The sequence below is a fragment of the Trypanosoma conorhini genome, assembly GCF_003719485.1.
Source record: "Trypanosoma conorhini strain 025E chromosome Unknown Tco_14.4_contig_00022, whole genome shotgun sequence".
NCBI classification, from domain to species: Eukaryota; Euglenozoa; class Kinetoplastea; order Trypanosomatida; family Trypanosomatidae; genus Trypanosoma; species Trypanosoma conorhini.
In genome coordinates, this window is record NW_021704108.1 from 38,946 (window position 1) to 66,436 (window position 27,491).

Here is a 27,491-nt window from a genome sequence, read left to right on the forward strand (position 1 = left end):
TACGTCCGGATGCGTCATGGCGGTCATGATTCCAATCGCGTCATCGCCCCCACAGTCTGTGTCGATGATGACCTTCCGTCGCACCATCGCTCTTGGAAGAAGATGTTAGCACTAGCCTCAATGACCTCTCCTTTTTTTCTTCTTTCTTCTTTGTGTCTTCTTCCTTGCCTCGCCTTTCTTACCTTTGGGGGTTGCCTCCTAGTCACCTATACCACCCCCGCCCTCGACGCTCTCTTCCCTCTCTGAGCTTGTTTTACCTTCTCCGCGTATGTGTATGCCTACTGGCTTGCCCGTCACCTGCCACAGGGAGCACTCGTTACTCTGCCAGCAGCGAAAATGACGCACGCACACCGTGCAAGAGGCAAAGGCAACATCCATGCTGTGGCATCCTCCTCCTCCTCGGAGAGAAGAAAACAACGAGGACGCACACGCACACACACGCACACGCACACGCACACGCACAGCGTTCACCACGACGAGCAGCGAGCTCCACGGAAATGACTCGTCGACGCAGTTGCTATAGGCGATGACACACATACAATAAAGCAAAAGGCATGCATCGCATCCACGGGGGCAAAGAGGCCAGGCCCACATTGTCATTTAACTACAACCATCACAGCAATGGCACGTAGACGTGTTGGCCGCCGTGTCGGTGCAAATGGCGGTGTGCGAGACCCGGGGGCTTCGCCGTGGCAACGCAAACAACCGGCGATATATCGTTTGTTCGCCAGCTGCCGCCTAAACTCAACCGCCCTGGCGAAGAATTCCGAAGATGGTGGCCAGTTGACCTCTGGAGCGTGCGAGGCCCAACACTTTGGCCGGAAGCACACGCGCACTTCTCCATCTCCCCACCGCATCACCCAATAAGAAAAAAAAAGAGTGAACACGCAGAGTAAAAACTAAAAGTAAAACAAAACGGTCCCCCTTCCGGCGACAAACATATTCTATTCTTCCCCGTTTGTTCCTTCTCCTCTTTTTTACCTGCCTGGCGTTGCAGCGCCAAAATAGAAAGCCGCCATTGCCGTGCCTCTATTCAACACTGCTGTCCCCTGCGAGAGCCCACACGAAGTTCCACCGCCCGACCCGCCCCCTCGCTACTTCTTCAGGCCGTACATACGGTAGTGGGCGTAGTAGTTCTCCTTGGGGTAATTCCCACCGTAACGCCGCAGGAAGTACCCGTCAGCCCCCGGCGACGCAGCCTGCGGGCCGGCGGATGCGCTGCGCCCCCTCCCCGCTCTATTTGCACGAAATGTCCGCAGCAAATCTTGTATCTGTTCATAAGAAGTCTTGGGGAATGCCGCCGTTTCCTTGCGAAGCCGCGACGGAGGTTTGCGTTCTGGTTGCTCGTTCGGCTTCGTTCCGGCCTGGGCAACGTCGAGAAACCTCGACCTAGAGCGACTGTCTGCGCCCTCTATCCGACGCTTGGCTGCCTGTATGGCGTGGTGGCGCATTTCAACACGCTGAGCCTCGTCTACCACGACGGCCTCATTGAACGGGGGAGATTGGATGACTGTAAAGGCCGTACTGTCATCGTTACGGAGCAGACCGACATCGTACCGCCCCAAACAATGCAGGCTCCTCACCACAGAAGCCATCATTGTACCCACGTCATAATTACTCAAAAAGAACAGCTTGCATATTGTGTCTCGCACCACTTCGTCCACCTCCAAGTAATGATCACCCGCAGCGCTGGTAAATTGCTGCAATGCGGCTTCCTCTAGCCGACGTCGTGCCTCCTCAGTTACAACCTGCTGAGGCTGTATACCGATGCCAGCCGGCAAGGATGAGCCAGTTGGTACCTGCGTCAAATGTGCCGCCTCCGCCAGCTGGGACGCGGTTCCAGGCGGCACAGGCCCTATTGTAGGTAAATAACTTGCAGGAAGGACAGACGGTGGCGGTTGAACTGCAGCTGCTGGAGGATGTGGCGGTAATGCAGCTGCCGCTGGATGTGGCGGCACTGCAGCTAATGCTGGATGTGGCGGCAATGCGGCTGCTGCTGGATGTGGCGGCACTGCAGCTAATGCTGGATGTGGCGGCAATGCGGCTGGTGCCGGATGTGGCGACAATGCGGCTGGTGCTGGATGTGGCGACAATGCGGCTGGTGCTGGTGGGGGCGGCACTGCAGCTGCTGGTGGGGCGGCACTGCGGCTGCTGGTGGGGCGGCACTGCGGCTGCTGGTGGGGGCGGCACTGCGGCTGCTGTGGGGCGGCACTGCAGCTGCTGGTGGGGCGGCACTGCAGCTGCTGGTGGGGGCGGCACTGCAGCTGCTGGTGGGGGCGGCACTGCAGCTGCTGGTGGGGGCGGCACTGCGGCTGCTGGTGGAGGCGGTAACGACATGGGTGGGAGTGCCTGCCTTAGGGAAGAGGTGAGGAGTGGGGGGAGCGGATACAAAAGCTGTCGTACGGCGCCACACAAATCCTCTAAAAGCAGCCTGCCCTGCCACTTTGATGCACATCACTTGCATTTGAATAAATGAAGTCTGCTGCACACACGCACACACACACACGCACGCATGCGAATAGGCAAACACTAACCAGAGCTCTCCTCCTGGGCTGTCAGTTGGCCCGAGTCGTACGCCTTCTTCGTTTTGGGGTCGCGGAGGATCTTGTAGGCATGAATGATCCGCTGCATTGTGTGCTTCGCTTTGTCGTCGTCGCCGTGAACCACGTCGGGGTGGTGATGCTGCGCGGCCTCACGGAATGCCCTCGCAATGTCCTTTGCCGTGGCGTTCAGCTCCCGCCCGGTCAGGCCAAGCAGCTGGTAGTATCCCAGCGGGTCGACGTTCTCCAGGTCCGTCCGTCGCCGGTTCTTTGGGTCAATGTGGCGCCTGCTGCGCGCCTCGTCCCGCGCGGCTTCCTCCTTCACCCGCTGCTCGAACGCCTCTTTTCTGCGTGCCCGCTGCCGCAGCTCCTCGCGGTACTCGTACTCGGCCCGCTCCTCGTCTTCGGGGGACCAGCGGTAGCCGCTCTGGTCGGAGGAAAAGTACAACATGCCGGTTGCCTTGAGCTCTGCCAGCTGCCGCGCCTGCTCCCGCAGGAAGCGCAGGGTGAGCAGGCAGCGGCGAAGGTACACGGAGGCAGCCGCCGATGCAATTGCGGCCGCCGTTGCCACGCCGGGGTCCACGACGGGCGCCAGTGCCAGCATGGCAGCCGCCCCGGCAAGCGCCATGGAACTCAGCTTTGCCCGTGGCGTGAGGTGCAGCACGGGGCCAACGACTTTGCCCGTCGCGCCGCACACGAACGACGGGACCGGCGTGACGTTGGCGCCGGTGGAGACTGTAAACTTCATCATCGGTAAAAACACTGGTCGGAGGCCCACGCTCTCCTTGAAGACGCTGGTGACGGTGACGCTGCTCCGCACGAAGGAGCCGTGGAACTTCACCAGCTCCTGGTCGATGCGCCGCAGCAGCATGGCGCGGGTCAGGCGGGTGTCCAGGATGGAAAGCGCCGTCACGGTCGACATCGCGAACGGGACGACCTTCGGCGGGGCGGCCATCGCCTCCAACTCCCTGAGAAGCTCAAAGCGCGAGATCAGCATCGAGGGCACGTGCGTGCCCGCCACACACCGCTCCACGGCGGCGAGGGGGTGAAGGTAGGACGCGGAGACCTGATTGAACACGTGGTGCTCGCCAAAGGGGTAGTGGAACTCGTACCGCGGCCCCTCCACCCACACGAGGCAGTTTTGCTGCGTCAGAAACGCCGGGTCCTTCTGGAGCACGTCGGCGCGAAAACTGCCGCTCGCCGCCGTGGCGCCGAGCCAAAAGGGCATCATGTACCGCTCCACGCCGTGGACGTGCACCGCGGTGCCGTGGTGCCGGCACACCGCATCCAGCGCCGCCTCCTCGCCAACGTGGAAGGGGATGCCGTGCGCCTTCCGGTCCAGCCGCAGGTTGCGGCTCTCCAGGTGATCCATCGAGCGGGCGAACGCCGCGACGTCGGTTTTCCCCGACCCCGACGGGCTCTCCTCCTCAAAGAGACCCATCATCGTGCGCCGTTGGGCGAGCGGAATGCGCGGCGCCCCGGGAGACACTACAAAGTGCCGCCGCACCATCAATCGCAGGCACGACCGCTCCATCGCCGCCCTTTTTGTTTTTGTTTCTGTTTTCTTCGGTGCCTCCTCGCTTGGTACGTGAGACACACACAAAAACAACAGAAAAAAAAAACAAGTGCGACGAAGGCTGCATTGCTTGCCCTCCCGGGCCCGTGGTGCACCAGGGGCTGTGGTGGAAAGGGAGCGCCTCCCCCTTTTCACAGGGCTCCGCGGTTGCAGACTTACATACGCGCGCGCACACACACACACACACACACAAAGAAACACAAATGCCGTCACTGTACATCGGCGGCAGAGGCGCAGCAGCAGCAGAAGGAGTAGGGGGAACAGCGACAACAACGTACGGCACGAGTCAACGGTCAAAACAATTCCACATGTGCGCCGCCCTCAAGAGGAATGAACGGAGTGGGGCCCAAAACTAGCGTGTCACGCAAAAACACTGCACGCAACTTATCCATCATGTCAGCAAGAAAAGCGCCGAGTTTGCGCGACAGTGGCACGACTGGGTCCGGCCACCAGTACACGCAGGTCACGCCAAACGTTTCGAGGAAGAGGGAGAAGCAGAGCTCTCCGGCGGGGAGAGATGGGATGCGCGTCTGCACCACCTCCAGCATCTTCAGTACTTCCTCCGCGGACATGAAGCGGGTCTTTCGCTGGTACCCGGCACTGCCGGAGCCGATTTCTTGCTCTGGAAGAATAAAATCGCAGTCCACAAACATCTTTAGATACATTGTGTGCGAGAGACGTGCCATGAAGCGTCCACAGCCGTGAACGCTGCGAGATCGCCTGCGCAGACTCCCAAGCATCTGGCGATTCACGTAAAAGAAGAACACGCGAGCCAAATCATGCTGAAAATAGGTCACGACTCGCTGTGGGTCCAGCCCGTAGAAGCTGGACGTGACCGGCAAAACATTTTCCAGAACAGGAAGCTGCAGACCCGAGAGAAAGCGGTCGGTCGCCTCAACGATGCCACCCTTGTACTGCGTCATCGCAAGGCGCACAAGGATCTCCGTGAACTGGGCGGGCTTCACGCTGCGTATCTCAATTTCCTCCTGCGCCGCCTCCAGCAGATTCTCCCGCCTCTCATCCTTCGCGCCAGAGCGCCACAGCGCCGCGAGCTGCGGCGAGGCAACGATGTCGAAGATCTGCATCACCAGCAGTGGGGAGAAGGGCTCCGCGGTCAGTCGGGTTTCCTCGGCGAAGCGCCAAAACTGCACCTCGCCCATCTTGCGCGAATCCGCGCCGGCGAAGTGGTAAAAGTGGGCGGCAATGAGCCGAATGTGCCTCCAGAGCACGCCCCGGAGCGCCGTCCGCAAAAACGTCTTCCAAGCCTGCGACGTTGGCGTTTTGACCCGCGCACGGAGGTCCTCCGTGTTTTTTGCGCTAACGTTCGTGAACATGAGGCCCGTGTTCGAGGTCACGACGTAGACGGGCTGCCCTTGGGCCCGCTCCCGCAAAATGTGGTCTGCCTCAGAAGCGATCGCCACGTCGCAGCGCTGGAATTTTTGCTCCTGCAGCACATTCGCGTGCAGCTCCTCCGCCCACCGTTCCAGCTCGCTCTTCCACCCAAGAACTTTTAGCTGGAGGCCTTCCTCTTCCGTAACACCCGTGCCAGCCGCGACGCCCGCGTCCGCGTCCGCACCGTCGCCGCCGCTAGCAGCAGCCGCAGCAGGGGCAGGGGCAGTGGCGGGAGTGCAATTGTTCGCGCCGGGCTCGTAGCGCGCAGCCACACCGCCAACAATTCGTCGTGCCTCGTTTGTGTACATCACCCGCGTCTCCCTGACGTGGAACAAAAATATCTCCGCGACGGCGGCGGCGATTTTGTCCTCCCGCATGTAGCCAAAGTCTTCCGGCGCAAGGACGATGGCAAGCGGCGTGCTCGCGGCGTACTCACACACCCGAACCAGCCGCTCGTATTTGGCGATTCCGGACAGCCGCGTTGGCGGGGGCGGGGGCACGATGGTGGTGACCCGCTCCTCCGCAAAGACGTACAGCAGCAGCAGCAGGTACGCGTCGCCGTTGGAAAAGTCTGCGGCGAAGTTGGACACCCGCAGTGGCCGCTTGGCCTGCTGCACGCAGTAGACGTGGTTGCACCACTTCAGGAGAAATTTGTAGCCCGGCGGGAACGCGTCCTCCGCCGCCGCCGCCGCGGCGTCCAACGTCTTTGGCTTCGCCTCCTGCAGCGCCTCATCCAGCCAGTCGGCCGTGAGCTCCGCAACGCGGAGGCGGGCATCTATCGCCTTTCGCAGCACACAGCGCTGCTGCTGCACGAGCGCCACCACCTCACTGACGCGGGCCCGTATGCGCTCCTGGTGCTCTTTTTCTCTTAGCGCCAGCGTCTCGTTGAGCTCCTCCACTTCCCTCCGCAGCTCGTCGCGCCCTTGCATGACGGTCAGAAGATCCGCCTGCCCCGCTTCGTAGCTCAGCTGCAGCTTGTCTGCGCGGAGGCACTGCAGCTGAAACTGGTTCTTTGCACTCTCTAGCTGGAACGCCGCCTGGTGCAAGCGCTCCGTCAGGTACTCCGTGCGGGAGGACTCCACCGCCGCCTTCCAGCGAAAGAAGGCCGCCTGCAGCCGCAAGGAAAGTATCTTTTGCTCGTGGCGAACGATGACGTTGCGTCGGAGCAGGTTTTCTGCGCGGCTTCGTTTGGCGAACCCCCGCCACGCCAAAAATGACCTTCGCTTGATCTCGTGTTGAATGTAACCCACGAGGGCAAACACAAACTTTTTCCAGCGCAGTATCGTTGGCAGCGTGCGCCGCAGCCGCCCTGAGAGGGTCGCAGTGGTGGCGTTGGCCACCACGAGGTCCTGCATGTACATGGAGTGGGAGAAGAACGGGTTGTCGCGGAGCAGGGCCCGGTCATTCACGAGGACTTGTATCGCAGGGGGGGCGTAGTCGAGCCTTTTCTCATCGTAGTCGCGGTAGATGGCGGGGAAGAGGGCCTCCACGAGGGCCTCCATCACCCGCCGCCGAGAGGGGACGCCGCCGCAGAGGAGCCTCATCGCCCAGGATGCGGCCGCGGCGCGCGCCTGCGGTGTGACGCCCTCCTGCAGGGCAACATCCCGCAGCACCGCCTCAACAAAGAGTTCCACGGAGGTGAACTGGTGGTAGCGCTGCACGTGGTGCAGGAGCAGCTTGGCGTAGCGGTGGCGCTCAATCTTTGCGTCGGTGCCCACAGCCGCCTCCGCCTCCTGCGGGGTGGCGCGGGTGGGAGCCGCCGCCGCCGCAGCGGCAGCCATCGTGGCGGCGCGATTCGGGGGCACCAACTCCGGCAGCGGCACCGTTTGCCGGTGTTTTGGCAGCGACATCGCAAGTGGTGCGTGCCCCCCCCCCCTATTTATTCACTCAATGCGTGAGTGCGGGCCTGTGTGTGTGTGCGTGTGTCGGGCCCGGTTTGGCTTCGCTTTGCTTCACTGCACTTCACGCGAGAGAAGAAGCGGGTAGCGTGTCGGTTGACGGCGGTGAGGCGGGGGAGGAGGCGCTACAACGTGTCATTCCCCACGCCAACACAGAAGGCCCTCAGACACACACACACGCACACACGCATGCAGCGGGGGTACTATGCCCACGTCTTTTTATTCACACAAAGGAAGGCGGGATGAGGAAGACTGACAAACAAACACAAACACAATGACCAGAAGAAAAATAAAATAAAACACACGCACACTCACTCACAAGAATGTCTACGTTACATCTCATGGAATGGATGAATCGGGAAGGCACGGGGGGCGGTTGTACTAGCGGGCATGCTGCCCCACCCCACCCCACCGCAGGCCACGGAGTGCTCAATCATTCTGCCAATGACTTCTTCACCTCAGCTTCCATTTTCCGCAGTCGCTCCCGCTCGTACGTGGCAAAGGTGAGGTCACAGTTCAAACGCAGGGGCGCACGGTTGATCCTCACCGCTTGAATGCCCCGCATCAACTCCACGATACTTCCCTTTACCGCATCCGTGAATGACACACCTTCGTGCGCAACAGAAGTGGGGGGTGACGGAGAAACAACTCCCAATTCTGGTGCGCAGACGATGCCACTGCCCGTACCCTGCGTCCCAATTACTCCATTCGCTGTATTTACATCGGTAGTTGGCGGCACCTCTGCCCCTATGTTATGCGCAGCTTGCTGATGGCCTAACGGGTCTTCCTCTGTTAATATTTGCTCTAGTTGCTCAGTCACAGCAGTGACTGACGGCACACCCTGCGAAGAGCTGGCGGTGGAGCTGCCGTGTAGTGCGTCCTCGTCCACGCTCGCTGTCCCAAACAAAGTGTTGCCCTTTGGGAGCAGCGACGGCGCCGGCGAGGTTTGCCTGTCGACCACGGGGTGCGGCAGGTGCAGGTGCAGGGCGGGCAAGCCGTCGGAGGAGACGGATTGGTCGGGTGAGAGGAAGTGCGCCGGCATGCACGGCTCCGTCGACGCCAACGGAGTTGGCGGAGTCGAACAGAAGCGGCGCTCCTGCACGCCGCGGAGGGTGGTGCGCAACTTCGGCAGGTCACTGTCGTCAATGTCCTTTCGCTTCAGCGACTTGAGCGTGACCTGCCGCTTCTTCATCTCGGAGAGCGTCGCGTCTATCACCGAGGCCTTGGCGGCGGTGGACGCGTTCGCGCCATGGCGGTTTGGCACTGCGGGGTCCTCCGACCTCCCGTCGGGCCCCCCGCCGCCATGTTTCCCGCCGACGTGCGGGGAACCCGCGTGCCCGGCCTTCTCCTTCGCCTCGTTGGCCACCTCCAGAGCGAGCGTCTTCAGGGAGAAGAGCCGCTTGAAGGCGTCCCCCGCCCGCGGGTAGGGGTTCTTGTCGGGGTGCACCAGGAGCGTCCAGCGCTGGAAGGCCTTGTTGACGTCCGCGGGGTCCGCGGCGCCCCCGAAGAGGGCCTCGTGGGTGATGGCGGGGTCCAGCAGCGCCTCCACGATGTCCGCGTAGCGGTGCGGCTGCGGCACCGCCGCGGGATCCGCGAGGACTCTGCAGATGCGCGCCATGCGCACGTACCGCGGGTGCAGGACCATCAGGTTGCAGTAGAAGGTCGCCGCCGCCTTCATGTCGCCGCTGTTGAAGTAACTCTTGGCAACCGCCTCCATCGCCGGCCCTCGCACGCGCTCCCCTACCCACCCACCACCTCCCTATGCACTTGTATATCCCTCTCTCTCTCTGGCAGTCACTCCCACGCCTAGTAGCAGCGAATGCAGAAGAGAGAAAATCAAAAACAACAAAAGCAGCAACCACAGACGCATGCTTGGCACGGTCTTCAAGGAAGCCGGACTGCACATGTGCGGAATAAACCACGGCGATGAAAGCAGGGGGAGGGAGAAGGCGCACACTCCTTTTGAGAGAATGTTGGCGAGTGAATTTTGCGCCCCCCTTTTCTCTCCTCGGCCCGCAGCCATTCATCACACCACGTCCACGAAGCGGCCTCTCGGCACGCACATTCCCTGTTTCTTTTTCTTTATCTTCTGTCTCCTCCTCTTTGCCGTTGTTGTGGTGTTCCCCGGCTGCGGCACGCCAAATAAAAGTGAAAAAAAAAAAAAAAACGGCAGCGGCCCCACACGGGCGCAGCCGGAGGCCGCCACCTCCACATGCCTCCCTTTGCGCTCCAACGGCGGCGATTAGAACCACTTGCCAGTGCGGTCAAACTGCTTACGCAGGGCAGCGGCATCCTGCGAGTCCTTTCCGTAACGTGTGCCGTCCTTCCGCATGACCCCGACGACGATGAACGCGTGTGTGTTGGGCGACTGTACGCCGTCGCCGAGGCGAACCTCAAAGACGGGGTACTCGCACATGCTCTGCCACTCCGCAGCCTCGCCTGGACGCTCGCGATACTCACACTTGTAGGTGATCTGCAACCAGTCCTCCTGCGCCATCTGCCCCATGTAGCAGTTGACCAGCTGGAAGGAGTCGAGCTCAATCTGGTACGTGTTACTCACCGCCTGCATCTTGAGGGCCTTCCAGCTCTTCCTGGAGAACTCCTCATTCATTCCTAGCTTGATCTCCTTGCCGATACGACTCGCCTCCCCGTGCGTCGTGACGCGCTGCAGCACCTTCAGGTCCTCCGGGTTGAGCGAGTGCGAGGTCTTCTTTAGCTGCACGAACAGCTTCTGCAGCGACGCCGGGTTGAAGTCGGGGCGGCGCTCGACGAGCTTCCGCATCGTCATGAAACGGCGAAACGCCTTCTTGAGGCCGGCGATCGTCGTGTAGCGGATGGGGGTGATGTCGGGGTCCATGATGCAGTCCATCGACGCAAACCGCATCTGCTTCGACCACTGCTCCTTGTCGAAGTCGTAGTCGGTGCGCCGCTGCGACGCTGCCTGATTCTCCGCTTCCCACCGCGTCTGCACGCTGCGGTTCATGTTGAGTCGTCGCCGCTGCGAGAGCAGCGCCTCGGGGCGCAGGGCCTCGCCCGCGAGAAGTGCTCCCACCCGCAGCCTGCAGAGCATTGCCACTCTACCTCGCTATTAATTTCTATGCTTTTCTTCTTCTTCTGCGTTGCCTCCGGCCTCGCACGCGCCCCGCGTCGCTACGCGAAGGAAACATCAGGGCAAACGGGCGAGCACTGCCCCACGCAGCAGCAGCAAGCACAAAAACGAACGGAACCGCACACACAGGCACATAATAACAAACGCAAACTTCGAATTGGGTCGACTTAAACTTATCTCGCAAAAAAGCACGAGGTGAATGGATTGACGCCTCAAAAGCAGCGCTCGCACACACGGCACCTGGTGAATAAACCCCATTGTGTTGTTATTTACAATGTCAACCGCGAGAGGGCAGGCCGCTCAAAGCAAACGCGCAAAGTCACGTACCCCACAGTAAAGGGCTTCTCTCACCCCCAGCTTTTTTTTCTTTTTTTGCATCGTGTGTGTATGTGTGTGTGTGTGTGTGTGTGTGTGTGTGCCCCCTCTTGGGCGTACGCGCAGGTTGCACGCAGCAAGGCGCTTGAGCCGCTTAAGGGAACGACGGCGGGAGTTTTTTTTTTTTGACGAGGGCCCCACGCAAGACACAGGAGAACTCACCGAACGCGCGGGTGCCGCGGGGTCTCCAAATGGGCCAGTGAGGCACTGCACGACGGAACGCGGACAGGCTTCCTCACAACGCGTACCCAGCTGGGCAGCCGGCGGAGGCTCTCCTCCGTCACAGCAGTGTAGGACACGTCAATCTCCTTGAGGCTTGGCATCGCTGCGAACACACTGACGGAGTGGATGCAGAAACAGCCACTGAGGTTCAATATACTCAGCGACAGACATCGCGCGAGTCCCGCGACGCCTTCCCCGTCCACGTTTGTGCCACGAAGGTCAAGCACCTGCAGTTTTGGAAGTCCGCAGAGCGCGTTTACGCCGCAAAAGTCCCAACAGCGTGAGAGACTTAAATACTCCAAGTTTTCGCAACGGGAGAGACCCTCTAAGCCTCCGTCACGCACGCCGCACCAGGAGGCGTTCAGCCACTCAAGCCTGCTGAGGAGGCCCAGAGGGTTGAGGGAAGTGACGAGAAAGCAGCCAGCGAGGTCCAGGTGAGTGAGCGCGATGGCGGTGCCAACGACCGCGATGGCACGATCTGTGATGCCCGAGTTGCGCAGCTTCAGCACGCGGAGGCGTGTCATGCCCTGCATAAAGGGAATAGCACAAATGAAGGCGCAGCCGGAGAGGTCCACCTTCTCCAGCAAGGGGCAGGCAGCGAGCGCCAGTAGAGCGTCGTCGGTGACCCCCGTCTTGGACAAGTCAAGACTCTTCAGCGAGCGAAGGTGCCCCAGTGCCCCCACCCGCGTCACACTGCGGCAGGAGCGCAGCCAGAGGTGCTCCAAGGTGGCGCAGGCTGCAAGGGGGGAGAGTGTTTTGTTAAGCAGCGTGGCCTCTGGGATAAACAGGCAGCGAAGGCCGCAAAAATTCTTCACTTCGGTGAGGTCTCCGATAGAGCAACGATACGCAAAAAAGAGAGCTGCCAGTTTGCCGCCATTGACGCCTGCCTGCCGCCGAATCCACCACAGCGTGTACTTCAGGTTTGTCAGTTGCCCGCACAGGGCGCCAGTGTGGGGCAGCCACACCTCCCCCTCCGGGTGGCTCGTGCCGCCCCACTGCGTCGCCGCGCTTCGAAGCAGCGGGTCACAAACGACACGCTCCACTGCATGCCGTGTGGCGGGGGCGGCCGCGAGGAAAGCCAACGGATGCGACGGCAGATATCCGGCGATGTCGTAGAGAAGTCCGTCGAGGGAGGACACGCGTGCGCGGGGCTCTGCGGCATGCATGTTTTTTCCCCCCATCCCCGCCACACCCTCCGCCCTCTTCGCTCCGTCGCTACAAGAGGAACGGCAAGAAAGGAAGAGGAGGGAAAGTATGGGCCACCAGCCACACACGCCGATGCGCCAACGACAAGCAACGAAGGAGAGAAGGAAAGCAAAAGAAGAGGAAAACATGTCTTGGACGCCGCCACAGCACGATTGCAATGAGAATCGTCGTGACAACGCAGAGCGGAACCGCGCAGGAATCCTACACAGCCCCGTCGCTCGAGAACACACCTCCTCCCAAGCCTGCCGCATAGAGAAGGTTTGACAAACGACACGGTTCCCCCGATATTCGTCACTGGCCCCCATGACTGCGCTTCCACCGGCGTGGAAGGCAGCTACCGCCCCGCCAGCAAAAAGAAGGGGCTGCGATAAATACACTGTGTGTGGAACTGTCGGTGTGTGTGTGTGTGGAGGGGGGGGGATTTCTCCATGGAGACATCGTTTTTTTTTGTTTCTGCTGTTTTGATTTTTACGACGGCCTCCCACCGCCAAGCACCTCTCAAGGGGTTGGCTGCGATAACGCCGCGCTGCTGAGCCATTCCATGACATCCCCGAGCCCCAGCCCGTTCCAGGAGTCAACGACAAGCAGCTGTGCGTCACTGCAGGCGTCCATTGAAAGGAAAAACTCCAACTCCGCTTCCGTCATGGCATTCTTTGCGAGAGCCTTGTTGAGCAGCACCGCCGTCGGCCAACCCCGGCAAGCCCCATCGGAGCCCTTCAGACTGCTGAACATGACAGGCGCCATGGGGAGCAGGTGAGGGGACAACGCATCCACGAGAAAGATCAAGGCGGACTTAGCGCCGCTATTGCCTTTGAGGGAGTTCTGCCAGGAGCGAATAAACTTCTCCCACACCGGGGCCATTTCTCCGCCCAACTCGCGAAGTTCAACCGTGCAGGACGCCGCCTTCTTCTGCGGTGCCTCCAAGACGAGTGAGTGCACCTCCTGCCCCTGCGTTGGGGCGTCGTGGGTCGGGCGGGTCAGCAGAGTGCCAGTTTCACACATGCAACCGAGCTGGCGCAGCAGGTTTGTTTTTCCCGAGCCCGACGAGCCAAGCACGTACACGGTGAGCGGGCTTGTCATGTCTCGCCCGCATGCCACGCCGTTTTCTCTCAGACACACAAGACGGCAAATAGGGAAAAAGAAAACAACAAAAAAACCAAAAAACGGTTCCAGGGGAGTGCAATTTGGGGAGTGGGCAGAAACAGTCGGACGCATACACACAGACAGAGACAGAGAGAGAGAGAGAGAGGGGGTGTACAGGTGTTTAGCAACAGGTAGAAGGCGGAAACGCATTTTTCCCGACCCAAACCTTTTTCGTTGTTTTTGTTTTCCGCTTCCAAGACGATCCACCAATCACCCGAAGATGAAAGAGAGGAAACAACAACAGCAACAACAGGAGGAGGGGGGGGGGAACAAATAATAAAATAAAAAAAACAAAAATAAAAATGCACCGGCTCCTTACTCGCACACCCGCATTCGCACCTTCTCCTTTACATCGCAGTATGCAAGCGGTTTGTGTGCCCCTGATGGGGACAAAAAACAGCCCAGGGGGAGACTAAGCGCGTTGTCGGCCTCCTCTTGCAGCTGCTCCCCCACGCGCCGAAGCGCCTTTACCCGCTCAGACGCCGGCGCAGGGCCCACGACGGGGGGCAGCTTCTCAGCAGGGGCACATCGCAGGGCGGAAGGGGACGGAAGTTTGTGGGACGCCTTTGAACGGGCACTTTTAGCTGCCAAATGAATTGGCGAGGCGCGCCTTGGAGCGTATTCCTCTCCCTCCGCCCCACTCAGTGAGCCAGGCGGCTGCGCGCCCCCCTCCGGCTTTTCATCCACGACGGCGCCTTTGCCGCAAAACACAAGGCAGCCCCTTTCGTCAAGCGAGAAACAGGATTGCCGACGGTGCGGTTTTGGCGCTTCGTTGGGCGCCGCGTTCCTCATGATGGTGCGTGAGGCCGTGTCGTAATGAGCCCCGCCACGCTCCGCCTGCCACATGCCTGGGCGGAGGCTTCGCACCTGCAAGGCAAGCGTCGACAGCACCTGGGTACGGAGCTCAATCATCCGATCGACGTCGAGGTCCAGAAGAGAGACGCCCTGCTGCTCCTCCTCCCGTGGCGCCGCGCTGCTCGGCTGCACCAGCGCGTGCTTCCGCACGCGCTGCACCGCCCTCTCCTGGGCCTTGTTTACGATGCGTGCCGCGTTACGTGCGGCAAGCGGAACATCCAGCTGAGTCATGGCGGCCTCTGTGACCGCCGGCTCCATTTCCGGCCCGTTGTCGTTTCTGCGAAAAGTCTCCACCATGGCGCGACGTGTCAGGCTCACGACGACGGCACCTGTCTCAGCAAACACGCCACACCGCAGCGGCACCTCCGCCACACACTCGGCAAACGCCACGGGAGTACCACAAGGGATATGAGTCCTCGCTGCCTTCCCACCATGCGGCGCCCTCTCTGCAGAAGTCTGCTCCTCAAAATAGACTCTGCCCACCAACACCACAATGGCTTCTTGTGGCTTCTTATTCGGGGACAATATGTACGCGGCCCCCCGGACCACACGTAGTTCCATCCGCTTTGCAAGCGCCGCAACCTTGGCGAGAGAGAGTGAGGCGAACACCCTCACCCCTTCCAGAAGCGCGGGGTCAATCTTAAAATGTATCGTCTTCTGGGCAACTGCCGCGCACTTTCTCCATTCCGTGTCGCTCACCATCTCCGAAAATGCCTGCCGTCCAATCCCCCATAGTTGCGAGAAGGTTAGCGCCACGGCTGGGCACTTTTCATCCCCAGCACGGGGCACCTCATACGGTGCAAAGCTCTGCAACCCAACGGCGCCCCCACACGGGACAATTTTACTGCTGCGCTGGTCACGCGTGCCGCCCACGCGCACCTCCCCTGACAAGAGGAAACTAACGGTGTCGGCAGTAAAAACATCGTCGCAGATGACTTCGTTGGCGCAGGCTACCATCGGGGAGAGGCGGATCCAGAGAATGCTGAGTGTTGCGGCATCCAGGCAGCATAAAATTGGATTTTGTTGCAGGGCGAGTGGGAGTGGAGGTCGATCGTCAGCTCGTAACAGCTGCTCCCGCATAATTTCCTTCGCTGCCGACTCCGATGCCTCTGGCGGCACCTGCCACTTTTTCCGAAGTCTCTGGACGGCACGAAAACTCACGGTAAGGCACGTGACGTTGCTCTCACAGTGTATGGTCCTATGGTACGGCAGGCCCACGAACAGGCGTTCCCCCGCGGCAAACTGGCCAGCGCCAAAGGTGGCGAGGTTGTCATGAAACTCGGCGTGCGAAGACCCGCACGAGGGCGCCTTACCCCAAACATTGCTCACGAGGGGGACGCTGCCCTCCACGGTCTCCAAAAGCCTCTTCCGCTCACATCGGTCACGCCTGCTCGGCAGCTCAGCGAGCGTTCCAGAGACGATCCAAAACAAAGACGACACGGCGCAGGGCACCCCGCCGTACAGGAGCGCCTCCCCCCTCAAGTAGACTTCCAGCACCATCTCCCGGCGGAGCTCCGACAGAGCCGCTGCAGGCCACTTGGCGAAGAAGGGGCACGACCGCAATTTTTCCACGCCTAACCTCGGAACCACCGGTATCACCCTCCGCTGAGCTAAATGCCTGCGCACCACGCCCAGCCTGAGGCGTAGTCGGGCCTCCACCACAGGGCTAAGTGGCATTGCTTCACATATATATATATATATATATTTCGTTTTCTTGTGGTATTTGTTGTTAAAAAGCAACGAGATCAAAAACAACAACAAAAAAGTGACGGTGGTGAAAACAGCCGCACACACCCCTCGGCAGGCATCGACAGGCTCCATTGTCGTTCACGGGGACGAGAATGGCATGCATGAATCTCACGGGCAAAAAAGACAACAACGTCAACAACAACACGTACTGCCGGTCAGCAACAAACATAAGAAGGAGGGTGACAGCTTCCCGCTGTTGGGTGTGTGCGTGCGTGACGGAAATCACCACGTTGAGGGGGAAGAGACGTGCTGCAAGGCCCAAGGCCGCCAGCGCGGAGCACCGAATGGAGAGGGAAGCGTTTACATTTCTTTTCTTTTATTGTTTTCCCCTTTTATCAAACGAACAATAATCCTCGAAGCTGCCCCCTCCGCAGCACGAACGGAGTAGGAAGTGGGGGCATGCAACAGCACCCCCCCCCCCACTGGAAAATAAAAAAAAAAAACAACAACAACAACAAAAAAAAAACAAGCAACAACGACCAAGAAATTCATCCATGTATGCTTCAAGACCATGACTCATTCCTTAGCGTATCGCCGTAACGGAATACTTTTGATACCGCCGGTGCACCACCCTCGATATGGCTTGCCTTTAGGGAAAGCCACAAAAAGCGCCGCTGCTCATCCTCCTCGGTGTCAACGCAGTCCAGCAGCTCTTCTGGAGGCACCGCGCGTGCGGCTTGATAGCTCATAAGAAACTTAAATAGCGCCATTTTCCGTATTTGCGTTTTAAGAACGATGGTGTCCTCATACACCGAGGCGAGACGGTAAACAACGACAGGCTTTGTTTGATTACGTCTGTAGGCCCGTGCGACGGCCTGCGATTCTACCTGCGGGTTCCACCAGCTGTCCCACAGGATAACGTGGTTGGCGGCGGTGAAGTCAAGCCCGTACGCCCCAATTTGCGTCGATAGAAGAAGGCAAGTAATGTTCTCGTCCTCTCTGAATTTCTCTATTGTTCTGCGGCGCCGCTCATGGCAGTCCCTCCCGCGGATGGTGGAGGAAATAATGTCAAAGGAGGTCAATACTCGCGAGATAAAGTCCTGGGACCCGACGTACTGTGAGAAGATGATGGCCTTCTCCTTCATCTCCATGATGGACTGCAGAATCAAAATAAGCACCGTCATCTTCCCACTGAGACCCACAAACTCCGCCAGGCGGCCCGAGATGACCATCGACAGACACTCATCTATTAGCTTGTTGTCGTCCTCGGTAAGCGAATACGTCTGTGAAGCATCTTCCTGTGACTCACCCTCCTCCTCCGCCGCCTCGGGCGCCAGCTTGTGGGTTCCACTAAGGGATTTATACACGCCGGAGATAAACCCCAAAAAGCACAGCGGGTGCGTGGAGAGGTGATAGGGACGGTGCTCAGAAGCCTTAATGCTGACCATCCCATCTGCGGCCTCCGTGCCAAGATGGTCCTCCAGCATCCTTTGCTGGACGCTTGAAAACGCGCAGGTGATAATGTAGTCGTGCAGGGGTGGGAGGTCCGTTTTCATGACGCTAAACACGTACGTGCTCATCCACTCCTGAATGTATCGTTGCGCAGACACGGCTGCGGCAAAAACAGAATCATCCCCTTCAATGTATCGATTGATGGTCGCTGCAAGCTCCGAGAACACACGCGGCGGCAGAACCGAATGGACATCGCTGTTTATCCAGCCGATGAGTCGGTACAACTCCTCCGCGTTGTTTTGCACAGGCGTTCCAGAGAGGATCACGCGCGACGGGCAACGCATGCCCTCCAACCAGTCCTTTAGTTTGCTGCCCTTGGCGGACACACGGTGACCCTCGTCGACGATCATGAGACTTGGACGAAACCCCGGGAGCTTCTTCAGCACCGACCGGACGTACTCTGGGTTGATGACAAACACGTGACTTGTCCGCGGCACCTCCCCGCTGAGCTGTTGCTCATACCGCTTGAGCGAAAGCTCGAAGGAGGCGGAGTCCGTCCCGTCAGAGACGACAAACTCTGGAAAGTTAAGACCGTACTTTTCCCACTTTTGCTTTTCGCCTAGCCAGTGCGTGAGCACAAGCTTCGGTGCTAGAATGAGCACGTCCCGTGGGTTAGGGTCGCAAAGATGCGAGTAGCACAAGGCCAGGGAAAGTAAAGTTTTACCCAACCCCATCGTTAGCGCAATGATGCAGCCATTGCCTTTGCTGAGGCGATCCACAACAAACCCCAGAGCGGCCTGCTGCACGGAAGAGAGAACCCCCACCAACTTTCCAGGGACGTAGATGGGAGGGAGGCTGGGGTCCACGACATTTAAGTTCACCACACTCTGACGCGACTTATCAAGCAGGTGCTGCTTCGACATTTGCCGTTGCAGCCACTGACGCCGCTCCATCACGCACGTCTGGGACATCAGACCGTTGCGCAGGTAGCAGACGACGCTCACCCGCTTCCAGCAGTAGTCAAAGTTGTGCACCTCGGTGTTCCCGTGCTCGAGGGAGGTGTCAAAGAAAAGCACATCCCCAACTTCGAGACGAAAAGCCTTCCCCAGCGCCTTGATCGCCAAGTGGCAGCCGTCAAAGACGCCGTCTATCACGCTGAGAGCAGCCAAGCCGCTTCGAAAGTCGCCCTTGTCGGTGTGCACCGCCGTTCTGAAGTTTCGATTGACCGTCATTGTACTAAAGACCGTATTAAACAATTGATAATGAGGTGGAATAGCGATACGTTGCAGCTTATAGTGCGTCGGGGCACACTCACTGTAGAGTTTATCCATTGCCACAAGGAATGCTTCGCAGGGGTCGGCTATAGTGCTCCAATTCTTTCGCGTGAACTCCGTCTCACGGCACTTGCGCTGGGTGGGGTTATTCAGATAATCATAGTAGCCCACAATTCCCGTTTCCGGGTTAACCTTGCCGCCATTGATCGCCTTGCGCAGGTTCCTTGTCGTCGCAGCGGCCTCAAGGGCGCTAGACGCGCGTTGGCAGATGTCTTTCTTGACACCGCCGCGGATGTAAATGGCGAGCACACGCTCCCCGGACTCATCGTAGAAGACGCCGCTCTCCGTCACGACCCCAAAGTCCGTCTCTGACAGGTACTCGGCCACCGTGTCCGCCGCGTTGTCGACAACCTCCTGCCCCGTTAAGTCCTCATCTACCGCGTTGCTCTCCTCAACGCTCAGCTCAGTGTCGCTGATGCTGACGCCGCTGTCGCCTCGGCCAGTCTCAGAAATTTCCGGCATGGACGGCACGTCTCTTTTGGGTTCAGCTATGTCTTGAACCTCTTCCTCCTTTTCCTTCTCGTGCGTCACCCAGGGCTGCACATACAGGCTACCTGACTGAAACATGCTGCGCAGCTTGTGGCAAATGCCTTGGACAGGGTTGATATGCAGCACTGGTGCGACAGCGTAGGCTCTTTGGTACTCCTCCTCTGAGGCAGAAACAAGCTCCGCGCACAGGTGCACTATACGCAGCACGTAGTCAGCTGGGTTATACAGCTGTCGGCAAGGCGTCCGGAAAAGCGGGTCCTGCATGGAGAAGTTGTGGTTATTTATTCTCTGCCGCACTGCCAAGCGCTCGTCATGCGTCTGAGCCCTACAATACTCTGCGCAGAAGTCAAAGAGCTCGGCGGCACTTACTGGAACAGGAGGAAGAATGGTTATTCCACCATGGGGAATGCTCGCCAGCTTCATCCCATGTTTCTTCACCTCATCCACGACGGTGTCCAGCTCCCCCAGAAACGAGGATGGGGCAATTATGGCTGGCTCCCCCGTGGAGCAAACTGTCTGCAACACCGACTGCAACGTTGCGGTGTTGACATGCGGCAGGACAGACATCGCAAAACAACCCCCTACGAGAAAAAAAAAAGAGCGACATCGACGCTTTTCAATTATATACATGTAGCAGTATCCAAGAGAGCGAGGGGAGGGGCGACGATAACAGGAAGAACAAGAAACAAAAAAAAAAAAAGACAAGCCCGTTAACAGTAAACAAACATGCATGGAAAAGAACACTTCCAGCACGATGAGGCCGGTTTCAACTGAGAGCCTTCAACCCCAATTGGATGGCTCCGTCGCTCCCCCCCCCCATAGCCGCAGCACGCCATGTTTAAGTCAAATGATTGTGAATAAACTACGGTGTAGCATCCGCCTCAGGCCCGGCCACGGGAGAGCAAGACGACAGCAACCCATTACTTCTTCACAGATGGCCTGAACTCCTCGTCCTCGCTCATGCGAAATTTGAAGGAGGTGGAAAAATCAGGCTTCGCAACGTCGCCAAACACGTCGCGCTCCAGGCGCCGCATGGACTCCTTGGCGTAAGCGTCGGTACCTTCAGAGAACACAAATGAGAATCGTTCCAAATTTTCCGACCCATCAAGTTGCTTCTCCTCTGGTTTCTGCTTCTCCTTCACCTCATGATGGTGGAGAACGGGCTGTTTTTCTTTCCCTCCAACTTCGTCGGCAGCAGTCGCATAGGCCTTGATGGCGCGAGGAGGGCCCTCACGTTTCTTGATCTTCTTCTCCGGCTCCGTAAAAAGGCTTGCTACAAAATGCTTGAACATCGGCCACAGCGCGGATCCAAACTGGAACAAAAACACAAGCCCCATGAAATTCACGGCAATAAATGAAAGAACACGTCCCTTATACTTGCTCCACATGCTGAGAACTTGTGTGGCGTATCCGCCTTTCCTCCTGCTGCCCTCAAAGCCTGACCTGTGAAAGGCTGAAGCAGACGACCCGACACGGTTCTTTAGCTCTCCCCACGAGTTGGACATCGCGGTGGATATTTTTATGCCCGACGGGTGACTCTTCACGTAGTTCATTCCCTGACGTGCGTACCTGGCGACGGCGGGATGCTGTGAGAGTTTCAGCAGCATCTGCTTCGTTAAGGGCCTCCACCAAGACATGACCTTGATCTACGAATGGCAACAAGAAAGGGAACTCAAGAATACACGTCGGCGTAAAGGCATACGGGTCTTGCACAGATAGAAATATATGTATATATATATAAACCGTCCTACCCACCATTTCTCGCAGCCTTTTAGGTCTGTGTGCGTGCGGCGGAAGCTTCGCGTTCAGGGATTGGCTCAAAAGACACGATGTCACCGACGGTTCAGCACCACGGATATGGTCGTGCTAACAAAAACAAACAAACAAACAAACAGTACACACGCCCACACATATAAGCGCATGCACGCATGCACACACACGCATACACACTGACAAAAGCCAAACATACAGAGAGAAAGCCACCGAGCAGCGCAAGGAATCAAACATGGCACTAGAAATGAGTAGCTAATGAGTTACAATATGAATATAGTCATTGAATAGAGCACGGAAGTTAGCCATAGCCAGAGATATTTGCAGCTTGTAGTGTTCCGTTGCCTCCTCGCTTGAACGATCGATAAGCAAAACTGTTCTTAACCAGCCAATGTCTTCCACCTTCTGTAGCTCTGGTATACCGGTTGAAAGCATCAGCATAAAAAGCGTCATCAGCGTGCCACCAAAACGTCTCAAGACGTTATAGGCATGACATGCGAGATCCACAAAATACACATAAATGGGGCTACTCTGCCCTCCCAACATGTAGGCATACATCGGGGTAAAAATAAAAGGTGCAGTTTCTCGTTTAATACCAAACTTCGTCTTGAAGTTGCCCAAGAAATGGCCAAAATCGATATGAAAAAGGGTTCCGTCTTGACGAAGCATAATATTATCATTGTGACGATCACCAATACCTAAAACGTACGTAGCCACAGTATATCCAGCGACACTGCAAATAAAATTCCAGAGACACCGTTCCACCTCATCTCGTTCTCGATTAAATTGTCTCAGCCAATTCATGAGCGGTTCATCACGGAAGGCAGCTTGGGCGCCGCCGTATTTGCGCGTAATGTTTGCTACAGTATCACTGTTGGGAACAACCTCAATCATCCCAACGCCCTCCCCTGTCGCAATACAACCATACGGAATAATATGGAGGTATAACCCACAAGACTTCCAAAGCGAATCCATCAATTCAAGAAGTTGCAGAGTCAACAAGTCTTGCCGCAAATCATCTCCCGCCTTGAATATAACATAAAAAGGTTCACATTCTTCCTGAAAGTTGCGAAATACAAGCCAAAGAGGAAATTTCTTGGAATCCATTACTTTGCATTTACCAATATCAAGACCACAACACTCCATCGCCGGATTTAGAGGAAGTGTAAAGCGAGGTGGCAAAGAAAGACTTTTAAGATGCTCTCGAAGACAGTCAATGCGATCCCTTTTCGGTGCCTCTTTCACCCGCATGGCGCTTTCGAACAATTGATCAGCTACATACAATTGGTGCAAATAACCTCGTCGCTCCGGCATGCGACGTATCAGTTCCTCTAAGAGAATTCCATAACGTTCAGAGACAGAGGTATTCCCCATCTCTGAAACAAGGTACCAAAAAACATAATGCCCAATCATATTGGGCGATTGTAATGACCTTTTTAACAAAAATCTGGACAACGTTGAATCATGATAGGGTTCATGTTTAAGAACTTGTACCAATTGTAAAACACACCCTTTGAGTTCGTAGTCTGTCATACCATTCAGATATTTTACAGCATGCTCACGAACGAGGATATCCACAAAGCGTATATCTAGTAATTCAAGCACATCCATAGGTTGAAGAGGGGCCCATCGTTTTAAAAGGCTATGCGCCTCATATACAGCATAAGGCTGAAGCCAATTAACGGCAAGAAGAAACTTTGCAAGCGCCCTTGGACGCATAATAAGTTCTTCTCGATGTTTCCAAAGAAGCACCTTATCACTTGTTGTAAGCTCTGTCAGTGGGTCACTCGCGAGAATTCGTTTTAACTGTTTTAATTGCTCAATTTTACTTTCTCTCAGATTTTCATGAAGGCAAAGCTCGCTCTCAAGGAGCCGATGTTCCCACTCATTTCTTTTGGAATCTGGGGGTGCAGCATTCGGGATCAAGACTGGTTTATTAAACGTAGGAAAGGTCAATGAAAACAACATATCATTTTTGTTGAGATTGTTTGGGATAAGACACATGGGATTTGCCTTTTTCTTTGTGCCCCAGAGCCGCAGATTCACTTTTCCTGTCTGCATGTAACTTAGATAATCAAATAGTTGGACCGAGGCAACTCCTAGGAAAAATACAGGACTCACATGATATTCATCCGTCCTTTTTAAACCAGAATGATCCTCTGCCTTTTGAACAAGTTCCTCGGCGCTGAGAGAATTCACAGCACCGAAGCGATCCCCACAGGTGGCCAACAGAGTAATACACAATTTGAGTTCTCGAGGGGCGTTCGAGAGTTGAATATCGAAAGCTAGTTTGGTCTTCTTCCCCCACGTAACCGAAGAAAAACCATTAAGCTCGCTTGAACCAACTAGGTCATTACATATTACCCAATTAGTCATCTGAGGCGGACAAACTAATTTGGCACCATAGTAAACCTCCACAAGCATTGCAAGATAAAGTGAATCTCCCTCGCGAACACCTTCCTCCTTTGCTCTTTCCGAAGTAAAGACAAGATTACAAAGACGCCCTTTAATCTTGATTCCTAGTTTGCCATGAATGTCCCAAACGCTGATTCCCGCAGAGACCCCGTCCGGGGCGTCACTTCGGTTGATACCAGCGCGGTGTTTCCCACTGGAGTTGCTTGGGTAGGAGTATGAAGGTACAAATACGGGATAGGTTAGAACTGTCTTCTCATGTGGCTCCACGACCACATTTATTTCTCGCTGCTGTGTCACGCTATCCCTGATGTAGCGGAAGTTAATTAATATTTCATCCCCATACACGTATTCTCTTCTTCCCTGAATTTTAAAAACGTGCGTAAGTCCTTGACGTTTACTCTTGTCAAAATTTGTAATCGAAAACAAGCGTTCCATGGTGGTGAGTATTGCTTCTGAGGCCTTCATATCAAATGGAAATCCCCGCAAGGTGGAACAGGTACAACCCGCAAGATCTATATACCAGATACGAAGCAAAACCGTACCCAAGTTTCCGCTGCCCATTTTTCTGGGATTTAAATCAGTCAACATTTCCAGCTGTGTTTTTTCCATAGGAGGCAGAGTGAAGCGATATGGCAAAATACGCATCGCCTGAGCAAGAGACACAGAGGGATGCTCCTGCTGAAACTCCTGCCATTCATACTCAAACGAGGCAAGAAGCGCTCTTCTGTACTCTCGAGCCTCTAGACTGCCACCATAGCTGTGTGATCCAGCTCCCAAAATGTATTCTACAATGGCCTCAAATTCAGCTTCCGCATCAATACCATTATTCTGAAAAATGAGCGCTTGAAGCGTAGTCGAAAGCTGTGTCACACTCCGCTTGGATTTTTTACTCTTCGCAAATACTCGCTCAAACTCTTCTGAGTTTTCGAAACCATAAATGTCATCTTCCTCCAACTCTTCCTTAAAACTAACTTCCCCAGCTTCAAGGAACGCGCCGGAGGAGGACATCTAAAGTAACAACAAGAGAAGGTGGACCTCACAGAGAAAAATCAGAACATAACCAGAAAAAAAATTTGTTTCTCCTCCTCGTTTGTTGTTGTTGTTTTTTTGGTGGTGGTGTTTTCCTTTCTCTTTTTATTTGACCGTTATATCATCACATACATTTTGGAATATCCTACCAAGAATGCGAAGGTGAACATACAAGCCGCTTTCATATATAAGCAATTATATATGTGTATGTATTTACAAGATTATAAGATTATAATAACCAGCAGTTATAATGGCAACAAATAACAATAAAAGGCAACAACGCGAGACGGTCATCTATCCCCACGGAACTCGACTTTTGTCAATAAGATGTGGACCGCAGTATTGCAACAACGGCAGAAGAGACGGACAACTTGCCTCATAAGGCGCAACACGAAAATGGGGATTTCGTTTATCTTTCGTCAGCTTCCCTGCATTACAAAGATATATATCCTTATTAACAAACGAAAGGGCCTTGGCATCACTATACGGTAAGGCCAGCCGATACGGTTCCACATCCCTCACAAAAGGAGCCGCGTCCTCAAAGTCAAGCCCTATATACGAAAATTTCTCTGCTGGGTAACGCAAGGCTTCTCTGTGGTATTTCACAAAACGTTCGCGTTTATGCTTCCATCCCACAACAATAATCGAATCTGGAAAATGACGTGTTACTTCGTAAAAGCGTGCAATGCTAAATAACAAGTTTTCAAAAGAATCCCGGGCAAACTCCTCAGTAAAGACATGATTCTCAAGAACACTCCTCACCTGGGCCGCGGAGTTAAAGAGGCCAAATAAATTTGTCTCCTCTGCCAGAATATAGTAACTCAAGGCTTCACTACGTGGTCCGGCACTGGCGCTAGTCTGACCCCCCGAAAAAATTATTATAGAAGAATTAAGTTGCTTTTTTAACAGAACAAGGGCCCGCCTAATATGGGAGGCAAAACAAAAAGGCAAAACTACACCATCACGAAGTTGATGCTTCTCGAAGCTCCAGTTACTTTGATTTTTCCAATCAGAAGCACTCAATGATTTTAAAACACCATGGCCAGGAACCATAATAAGCGTGCGCACATTACGATAAGTGGGGTTAACATATTGGGGTTTCTGAGGAATCCGAGTGACCGCTTCTATCTTGCCTGGTTCTTGCTTCTCTAGAGCAAAACATATCACATATATCAGCGCAACCAATAGTGCCAAGAAGCGCCACCTGCGTGAATAACGCCTCATCGCCTCACCGCCAGATCCAAAAGAAGGAACATTGGAACAACAAAAAAAAGAGAGGAAATAAATAGAAAAAAAACATATTTTGCAGCTGACATTCAACGCAGCAGTTGTCGACAACATTTTAACCAATGATTGAGGAAGGATGATGAAGAGTTAAAAGAAAAAAGAAAATTTTTTTATTGCCTCTGGCGTTTACGTGCCGTTATAGCTTCCATCACGGCAGTTGTTATTAAATCGTAATTTGAATTATGTAAAACCTCGAACGGTCCAAGTCCCACATCAATGGAAGCCTTCACACAAGCATCAATGGTTTTTGCAAAGATGGGAAGTCGGGCACAGTTCATTACTTTAATGCAGTTCGCCACACGTGCGACACTGCGCCTCACATCAACGTCTGTTTGCTCACTAAAGCAAGAAGCACTTTCTGTGCCCTCTCTTTTTTCCATCTCTGGAGCCACCCAAATCATACCATTGGTGCCAAGAAGAATACTCACCGGCAAAACATCAACAACCAAAAAATGATGTTTGACACGCTTTACCAGGGCAGGAGATACTAATACGAGAACGCCGAATCCAGTAAGTCTTCCATATTTATCACCGGATCGAGTATGAAGCGAAACTACGCCCTCGGGAGAAATACGCTGCACCTCAGCAACAACCAGTTCATCTTGATCAAATATATTTCTCATTGTGAGTTCATCACTTCTTCCTCTTCTCCTCAGGATGCCACCAGGTTCAGTTGCGTTCGAAAGCAACATCACGGCCTCTTGATAGGCACAAATATCGATGCGCCATCGGTTACCGCTGATTTCTTTTACTCGACCAATAACAATATCTCCTATTTCGGGATGATAGCGTGTAGACATTCCTTTGACCGAAACCACACGATCCGTCACTTCGATCAGACCATTAATGGCAGCAATGATTTCACCGCCTCCTTCCTGTGCAGCCGCAGCCTCACTTGGCCGATCGCCTTCGTAAGTACTGTAGCCCCGAAGAAACACGACATCCTCCGAGCTCAAAAGCTTCGAATCTCCCAAAGAACCGCATATAGAATCCCCGACGATACAAGTGGTGATGCTCATAACTAAGCTCAAGCTTTAACGCAAAACAAATACAGAAAAGAGATGGGGAAAAAAAACAGTCGATTATTCCATTCGCATAACATAACAAGTAAAGAGAGGTCCACAAAAATCGAAAATACGAACTCAAAAAATGATAACAAAAAAGGAACCAAAGAAAACAGCTCAGGAGAAAAAAAAAATACGCGCCCACGCGGAAGAAAAAAACAACTAAAAGTAAATAAACCAGGGAAACAAAGCGTAAAGTAAGTAGCTAAAACTACGGCCAAACAGCTCACTAAAAATAGAGTTCTTCCAAAAAAAAAACGTATTCGCAACACTCTTCATGAGCGAACACATGACCCATTCCACGCTTCCGCGCGCTGGCGGCCATTACCGCGAGCCATTGCATGTTCAAAAGGCGGCGACGCCTCCACGGAAGAGAAAAAGCCGTCGCCTGCCGCCCGGCCGCGCCGCGCGGCGTGACCCAAACCGCACGATGCGGGCCGCTTTCGCGAGGGGGCGCGAAGCACGGCGGCGCGGCCCCGCTGCCTTTGCATTGGAGGGCCCTGCCCTCTCGCGCGGCGCTTTGCGCCTCGCGTGCTGCGTGCGTCTTGCGGCCTCGGGCCGTCGGGCGTGTGGGGCTTCATCGGGGCCCCCCGCGGCGTGGCGCGAGCGGGCCGGCGCGGGTGGGCGGGTGAAGTGCGCGCCGCGC

At 55.6% G+C, this 27,491-nt stretch overlaps 15 protein-coding genes across 15 annotated transcripts, besides 25 other annotated features; 2 read left to right on the top strand and 13 right to left on the bottom strand.

Moving 5' to 3' along the window:
- The first annotated feature begins 126 nt into the window (after positions 1–126).
- Positions 127–163: a microsatellite.
- Positions 164–422: 259 nt separating this feature from the next.
- Positions 423–463: a microsatellite.
- A 631-nt stretch (positions 464–1,094) lies between these two features.
- On the bottom strand, positions 1,095–1,598 carry Tco025E_00815 (uncharacterized protein; the record flags this gene model as incomplete). The annotated part of the gene is made up of 1 exon (XM_029367755.1): positions 1,095–1,598. One exon carries the CDS (start codon positions 1,596–1,598, stop codon positions 1,095–1,097), a length of 504 nt encoding a protein of 167 aa, XP_029232155.1.
- A 332-nt stretch (positions 1,599–1,930) lies between these two features.
- Positions 1,931–2,476, top strand: Tco025E_00816 (uncharacterized protein; the record flags this gene model as incomplete). The annotated part of the gene is made up of 1 exon (XM_029367756.1): positions 1,931–2,476. The coding sequence occupies one exon, from the start codon at positions 1,931–1,933 to the stop codon at positions 2,474–2,476; it is 546 nt and encodes a 181-aa protein (XP_029232156.1).
- Positions 2,477–2,485: 9 nt separating this feature from the next.
- Positions 2,486–2,513: a microsatellite.
- Positions 2,514–2,529: 16 nt separating this feature from the next.
- Positions 2,530–4,074, bottom strand: Tco025E_00817 (putative chaperone protein DNAj; the record flags this gene model as incomplete). Its single annotated transcript, XM_029367757.1, has 1 exon — positions 2,530–4,074. The coding sequence occupies one exon, from the start codon at positions 4,072–4,074 to the stop codon at positions 2,530–2,532; it is 1,545 nt and encodes a 514-aa protein (XP_029232157.1).
- Positions 4,075–4,273: 199 nt separating this feature from the next.
- Positions 4,274–4,318: a microsatellite.
- A 91-nt stretch (positions 4,319–4,409) lies between these two features.
- On the bottom strand, positions 4,410–7,358 carry Tco025E_00818 (uncharacterized protein; the record flags this gene model as incomplete). Its single annotated transcript, XM_029367758.1, has 1 exon — positions 4,410–7,358. One exon carries the CDS (start codon positions 7,356–7,358, stop codon positions 4,410–4,412), a length of 2,949 nt encoding a protein of 982 aa, XP_029232158.1.
- A 41-nt stretch (positions 7,359–7,399) lies between these two features.
- Positions 7,400–7,434: a microsatellite.
- Positions 7,435–7,570: 136 nt separating this feature from the next.
- Positions 7,571–7,596: a microsatellite.
- A 69-nt stretch (positions 7,597–7,665) lies between these two features.
- Positions 7,666–7,727: a sequence feature (A-rich).
- A 75-nt stretch (positions 7,728–7,802) lies between these two features.
- Positions 7,803–7,828: a microsatellite.
- Positions 7,829–7,839: 11 nt separating this feature from the next.
- Positions 7,840–9,123, bottom strand: Tco025E_00819 (uncharacterized protein; the record flags this gene model as incomplete). The annotated part of the gene is made up of 1 exon (XM_029367759.1): positions 7,840–9,123. One exon carries the CDS (start codon positions 9,121–9,123, stop codon positions 7,840–7,842), a length of 1,284 nt encoding a protein of 427 aa, XP_029232159.1.
- Positions 9,124–9,217: 94 nt separating this feature from the next.
- Positions 9,218–9,264: a sequence feature (A-rich).
- Positions 9,265–9,546: 282 nt separating this feature from the next.
- Positions 9,547–9,573: a sequence feature (A-rich).
- A 75-nt stretch (positions 9,574–9,648) lies between these two features.
- Tco025E_00820 (uncharacterized protein) lies at positions 9,649–10,476 on the bottom strand (the record flags this gene model as incomplete). The annotated part of the gene is made up of 1 exon (XM_029367760.1): positions 9,649–10,476. One exon carries the CDS (start codon positions 10,474–10,476, stop codon positions 9,649–9,651), a length of 828 nt encoding a protein of 275 aa, XP_029232160.1.
- A 135-nt stretch (positions 10,477–10,611) lies between these two features.
- Positions 10,612–10,666: a sequence feature (A-rich).
- A 228-nt stretch (positions 10,667–10,894) lies between these two features.
- Positions 10,895–10,933: a microsatellite.
- Positions 10,934–11,048: 115 nt separating this feature from the next.
- Tco025E_00821 (putative leucine-rich repeat protein (LRRP)) lies at positions 11,049–12,293 on the bottom strand (the record flags this gene model as incomplete). The annotated part of the gene is made up of 1 exon (XM_029367761.1): positions 11,049–12,293. One exon carries the CDS (start codon positions 12,291–12,293, stop codon positions 11,049–11,051), a length of 1,245 nt encoding a protein of 414 aa, XP_029232161.1.
- Positions 12,294–12,695: 402 nt separating this feature from the next.
- Positions 12,696–12,727: a microsatellite.
- An 89-nt stretch (positions 12,728–12,816) lies between these two features.
- Positions 12,817–13,398, bottom strand: Tco025E_00822 (ADP-ribosylation factor-like protein 16; the record flags this gene model as incomplete). The annotated part of the gene is made up of 1 exon (XM_029367762.1): positions 12,817–13,398. The coding sequence occupies one exon, from the start codon at positions 13,396–13,398 to the stop codon at positions 12,817–12,819; it is 582 nt and encodes a 193-aa protein (XP_029232162.1).
- Positions 13,399–13,453: 55 nt separating this feature from the next.
- Positions 13,454–13,482: a sequence feature (A-rich).
- Positions 13,483–13,519: 37 nt separating this feature from the next.
- Positions 13,520–13,535: a microsatellite.
- Positions 13,536–13,566: a microsatellite.
- A 128-nt stretch (positions 13,567–13,694) lies between these two features.
- Positions 13,695–13,713: a microsatellite.
- A 16-nt stretch (positions 13,714–13,729) lies between these two features.
- Positions 13,730–13,764: a sequence feature (A-rich).
- A 12-nt stretch (positions 13,765–13,776) lies between these two features.
- Tco025E_00823 (uncharacterized protein) lies at positions 13,777–15,993 on the bottom strand (the record flags this gene model as incomplete). The annotated part of the gene is made up of 1 exon (XM_029367763.1): positions 13,777–15,993. One exon carries the CDS (start codon positions 15,991–15,993, stop codon positions 13,777–13,779), a length of 2,217 nt encoding a protein of 738 aa, XP_029232163.1.
- An 8-nt stretch (positions 15,994–16,001) lies between these two features.
- Positions 16,002–16,021: a microsatellite.
- Positions 16,022–16,180: 159 nt separating this feature from the next.
- Positions 16,181–16,209: a microsatellite.
- Positions 16,210–16,491: 282 nt separating this feature from the next.
- Positions 16,492–16,545: a sequence feature (A-rich).
- Positions 16,546–16,568: 23 nt separating this feature from the next.
- Tco025E_00824 (putative j-binding protein) lies at positions 16,569–19,847 on the bottom strand (the record flags this gene model as incomplete). Its single annotated transcript, XM_029367764.1, has 1 exon — positions 16,569–19,847. One exon carries the CDS (start codon positions 19,845–19,847, stop codon positions 16,569–16,571), a length of 3,279 nt encoding a protein of 1,092 aa, XP_029232164.1.
- A 107-nt stretch (positions 19,848–19,954) lies between these two features.
- Positions 19,955–19,985: a sequence feature (A-rich).
- Positions 19,986–20,200: 215 nt separating this feature from the next.
- Tco025E_00825 (uncharacterized protein) lies at positions 20,201–20,917 on the bottom strand (the record flags this gene model as incomplete). The annotated part of the gene is made up of 1 exon (XM_029367765.1): positions 20,201–20,917. One exon carries the CDS (start codon positions 20,915–20,917, stop codon positions 20,201–20,203), a length of 717 nt encoding a protein of 238 aa, XP_029232165.1.
- A 78-nt stretch (positions 20,918–20,995) lies between these two features.
- Positions 20,996–21,020: a microsatellite.
- Positions 21,021–21,149: 129 nt separating this feature from the next.
- Positions 21,150–21,230: a microsatellite.
- Positions 21,231–21,305: 75 nt separating this feature from the next.
- Positions 21,306–24,473, bottom strand: Tco025E_00826 (putative phosphatidylinositol 3-kinase 2; the record flags this gene model as incomplete). The annotated part of the gene is made up of 1 exon (XM_029367766.1): positions 21,306–24,473. The coding sequence occupies one exon, from the start codon at positions 24,471–24,473 to the stop codon at positions 21,306–21,308; it is 3,168 nt and encodes a 1,055-aa protein (XP_029232166.1).
- An 82-nt stretch (positions 24,474–24,555) lies between these two features.
- Positions 24,556–24,586: a microsatellite.
- Positions 24,587–24,788: 202 nt separating this feature from the next.
- Tco025E_00827 (uncharacterized protein) lies at positions 24,789–25,718 on the bottom strand (the record flags this gene model as incomplete). Its single annotated transcript, XM_029367767.1, has 1 exon — positions 24,789–25,718. One exon carries the CDS (start codon positions 25,716–25,718, stop codon positions 24,789–24,791), a length of 930 nt encoding a protein of 309 aa, XP_029232167.1.
- Positions 25,719–25,891: 173 nt separating this feature from the next.
- On the bottom strand, positions 25,892–26,800 carry Tco025E_00828 (putative exosome complex exonuclease, putative,ribosomal RNA processing protein 4; the record flags this gene model as incomplete). Its single annotated transcript, XM_029367768.1, has 1 exon — positions 25,892–26,800. The coding sequence occupies one exon, from the start codon at positions 26,798–26,800 to the stop codon at positions 25,892–25,894; it is 909 nt and encodes a 302-aa protein (XP_029232168.1).
- Positions 26,801–27,122: 322 nt separating this feature from the next.
- Positions 27,123–27,491, top strand: Tco025E_00829 (uncharacterized protein; the record flags this gene model as incomplete). Its single annotated transcript, XM_029367769.1, has 1 exon — positions 27,123–27,491. A coding segment is annotated over one exon (369 nt), but the record flags the coding sequence as incomplete, so codon positions are not given.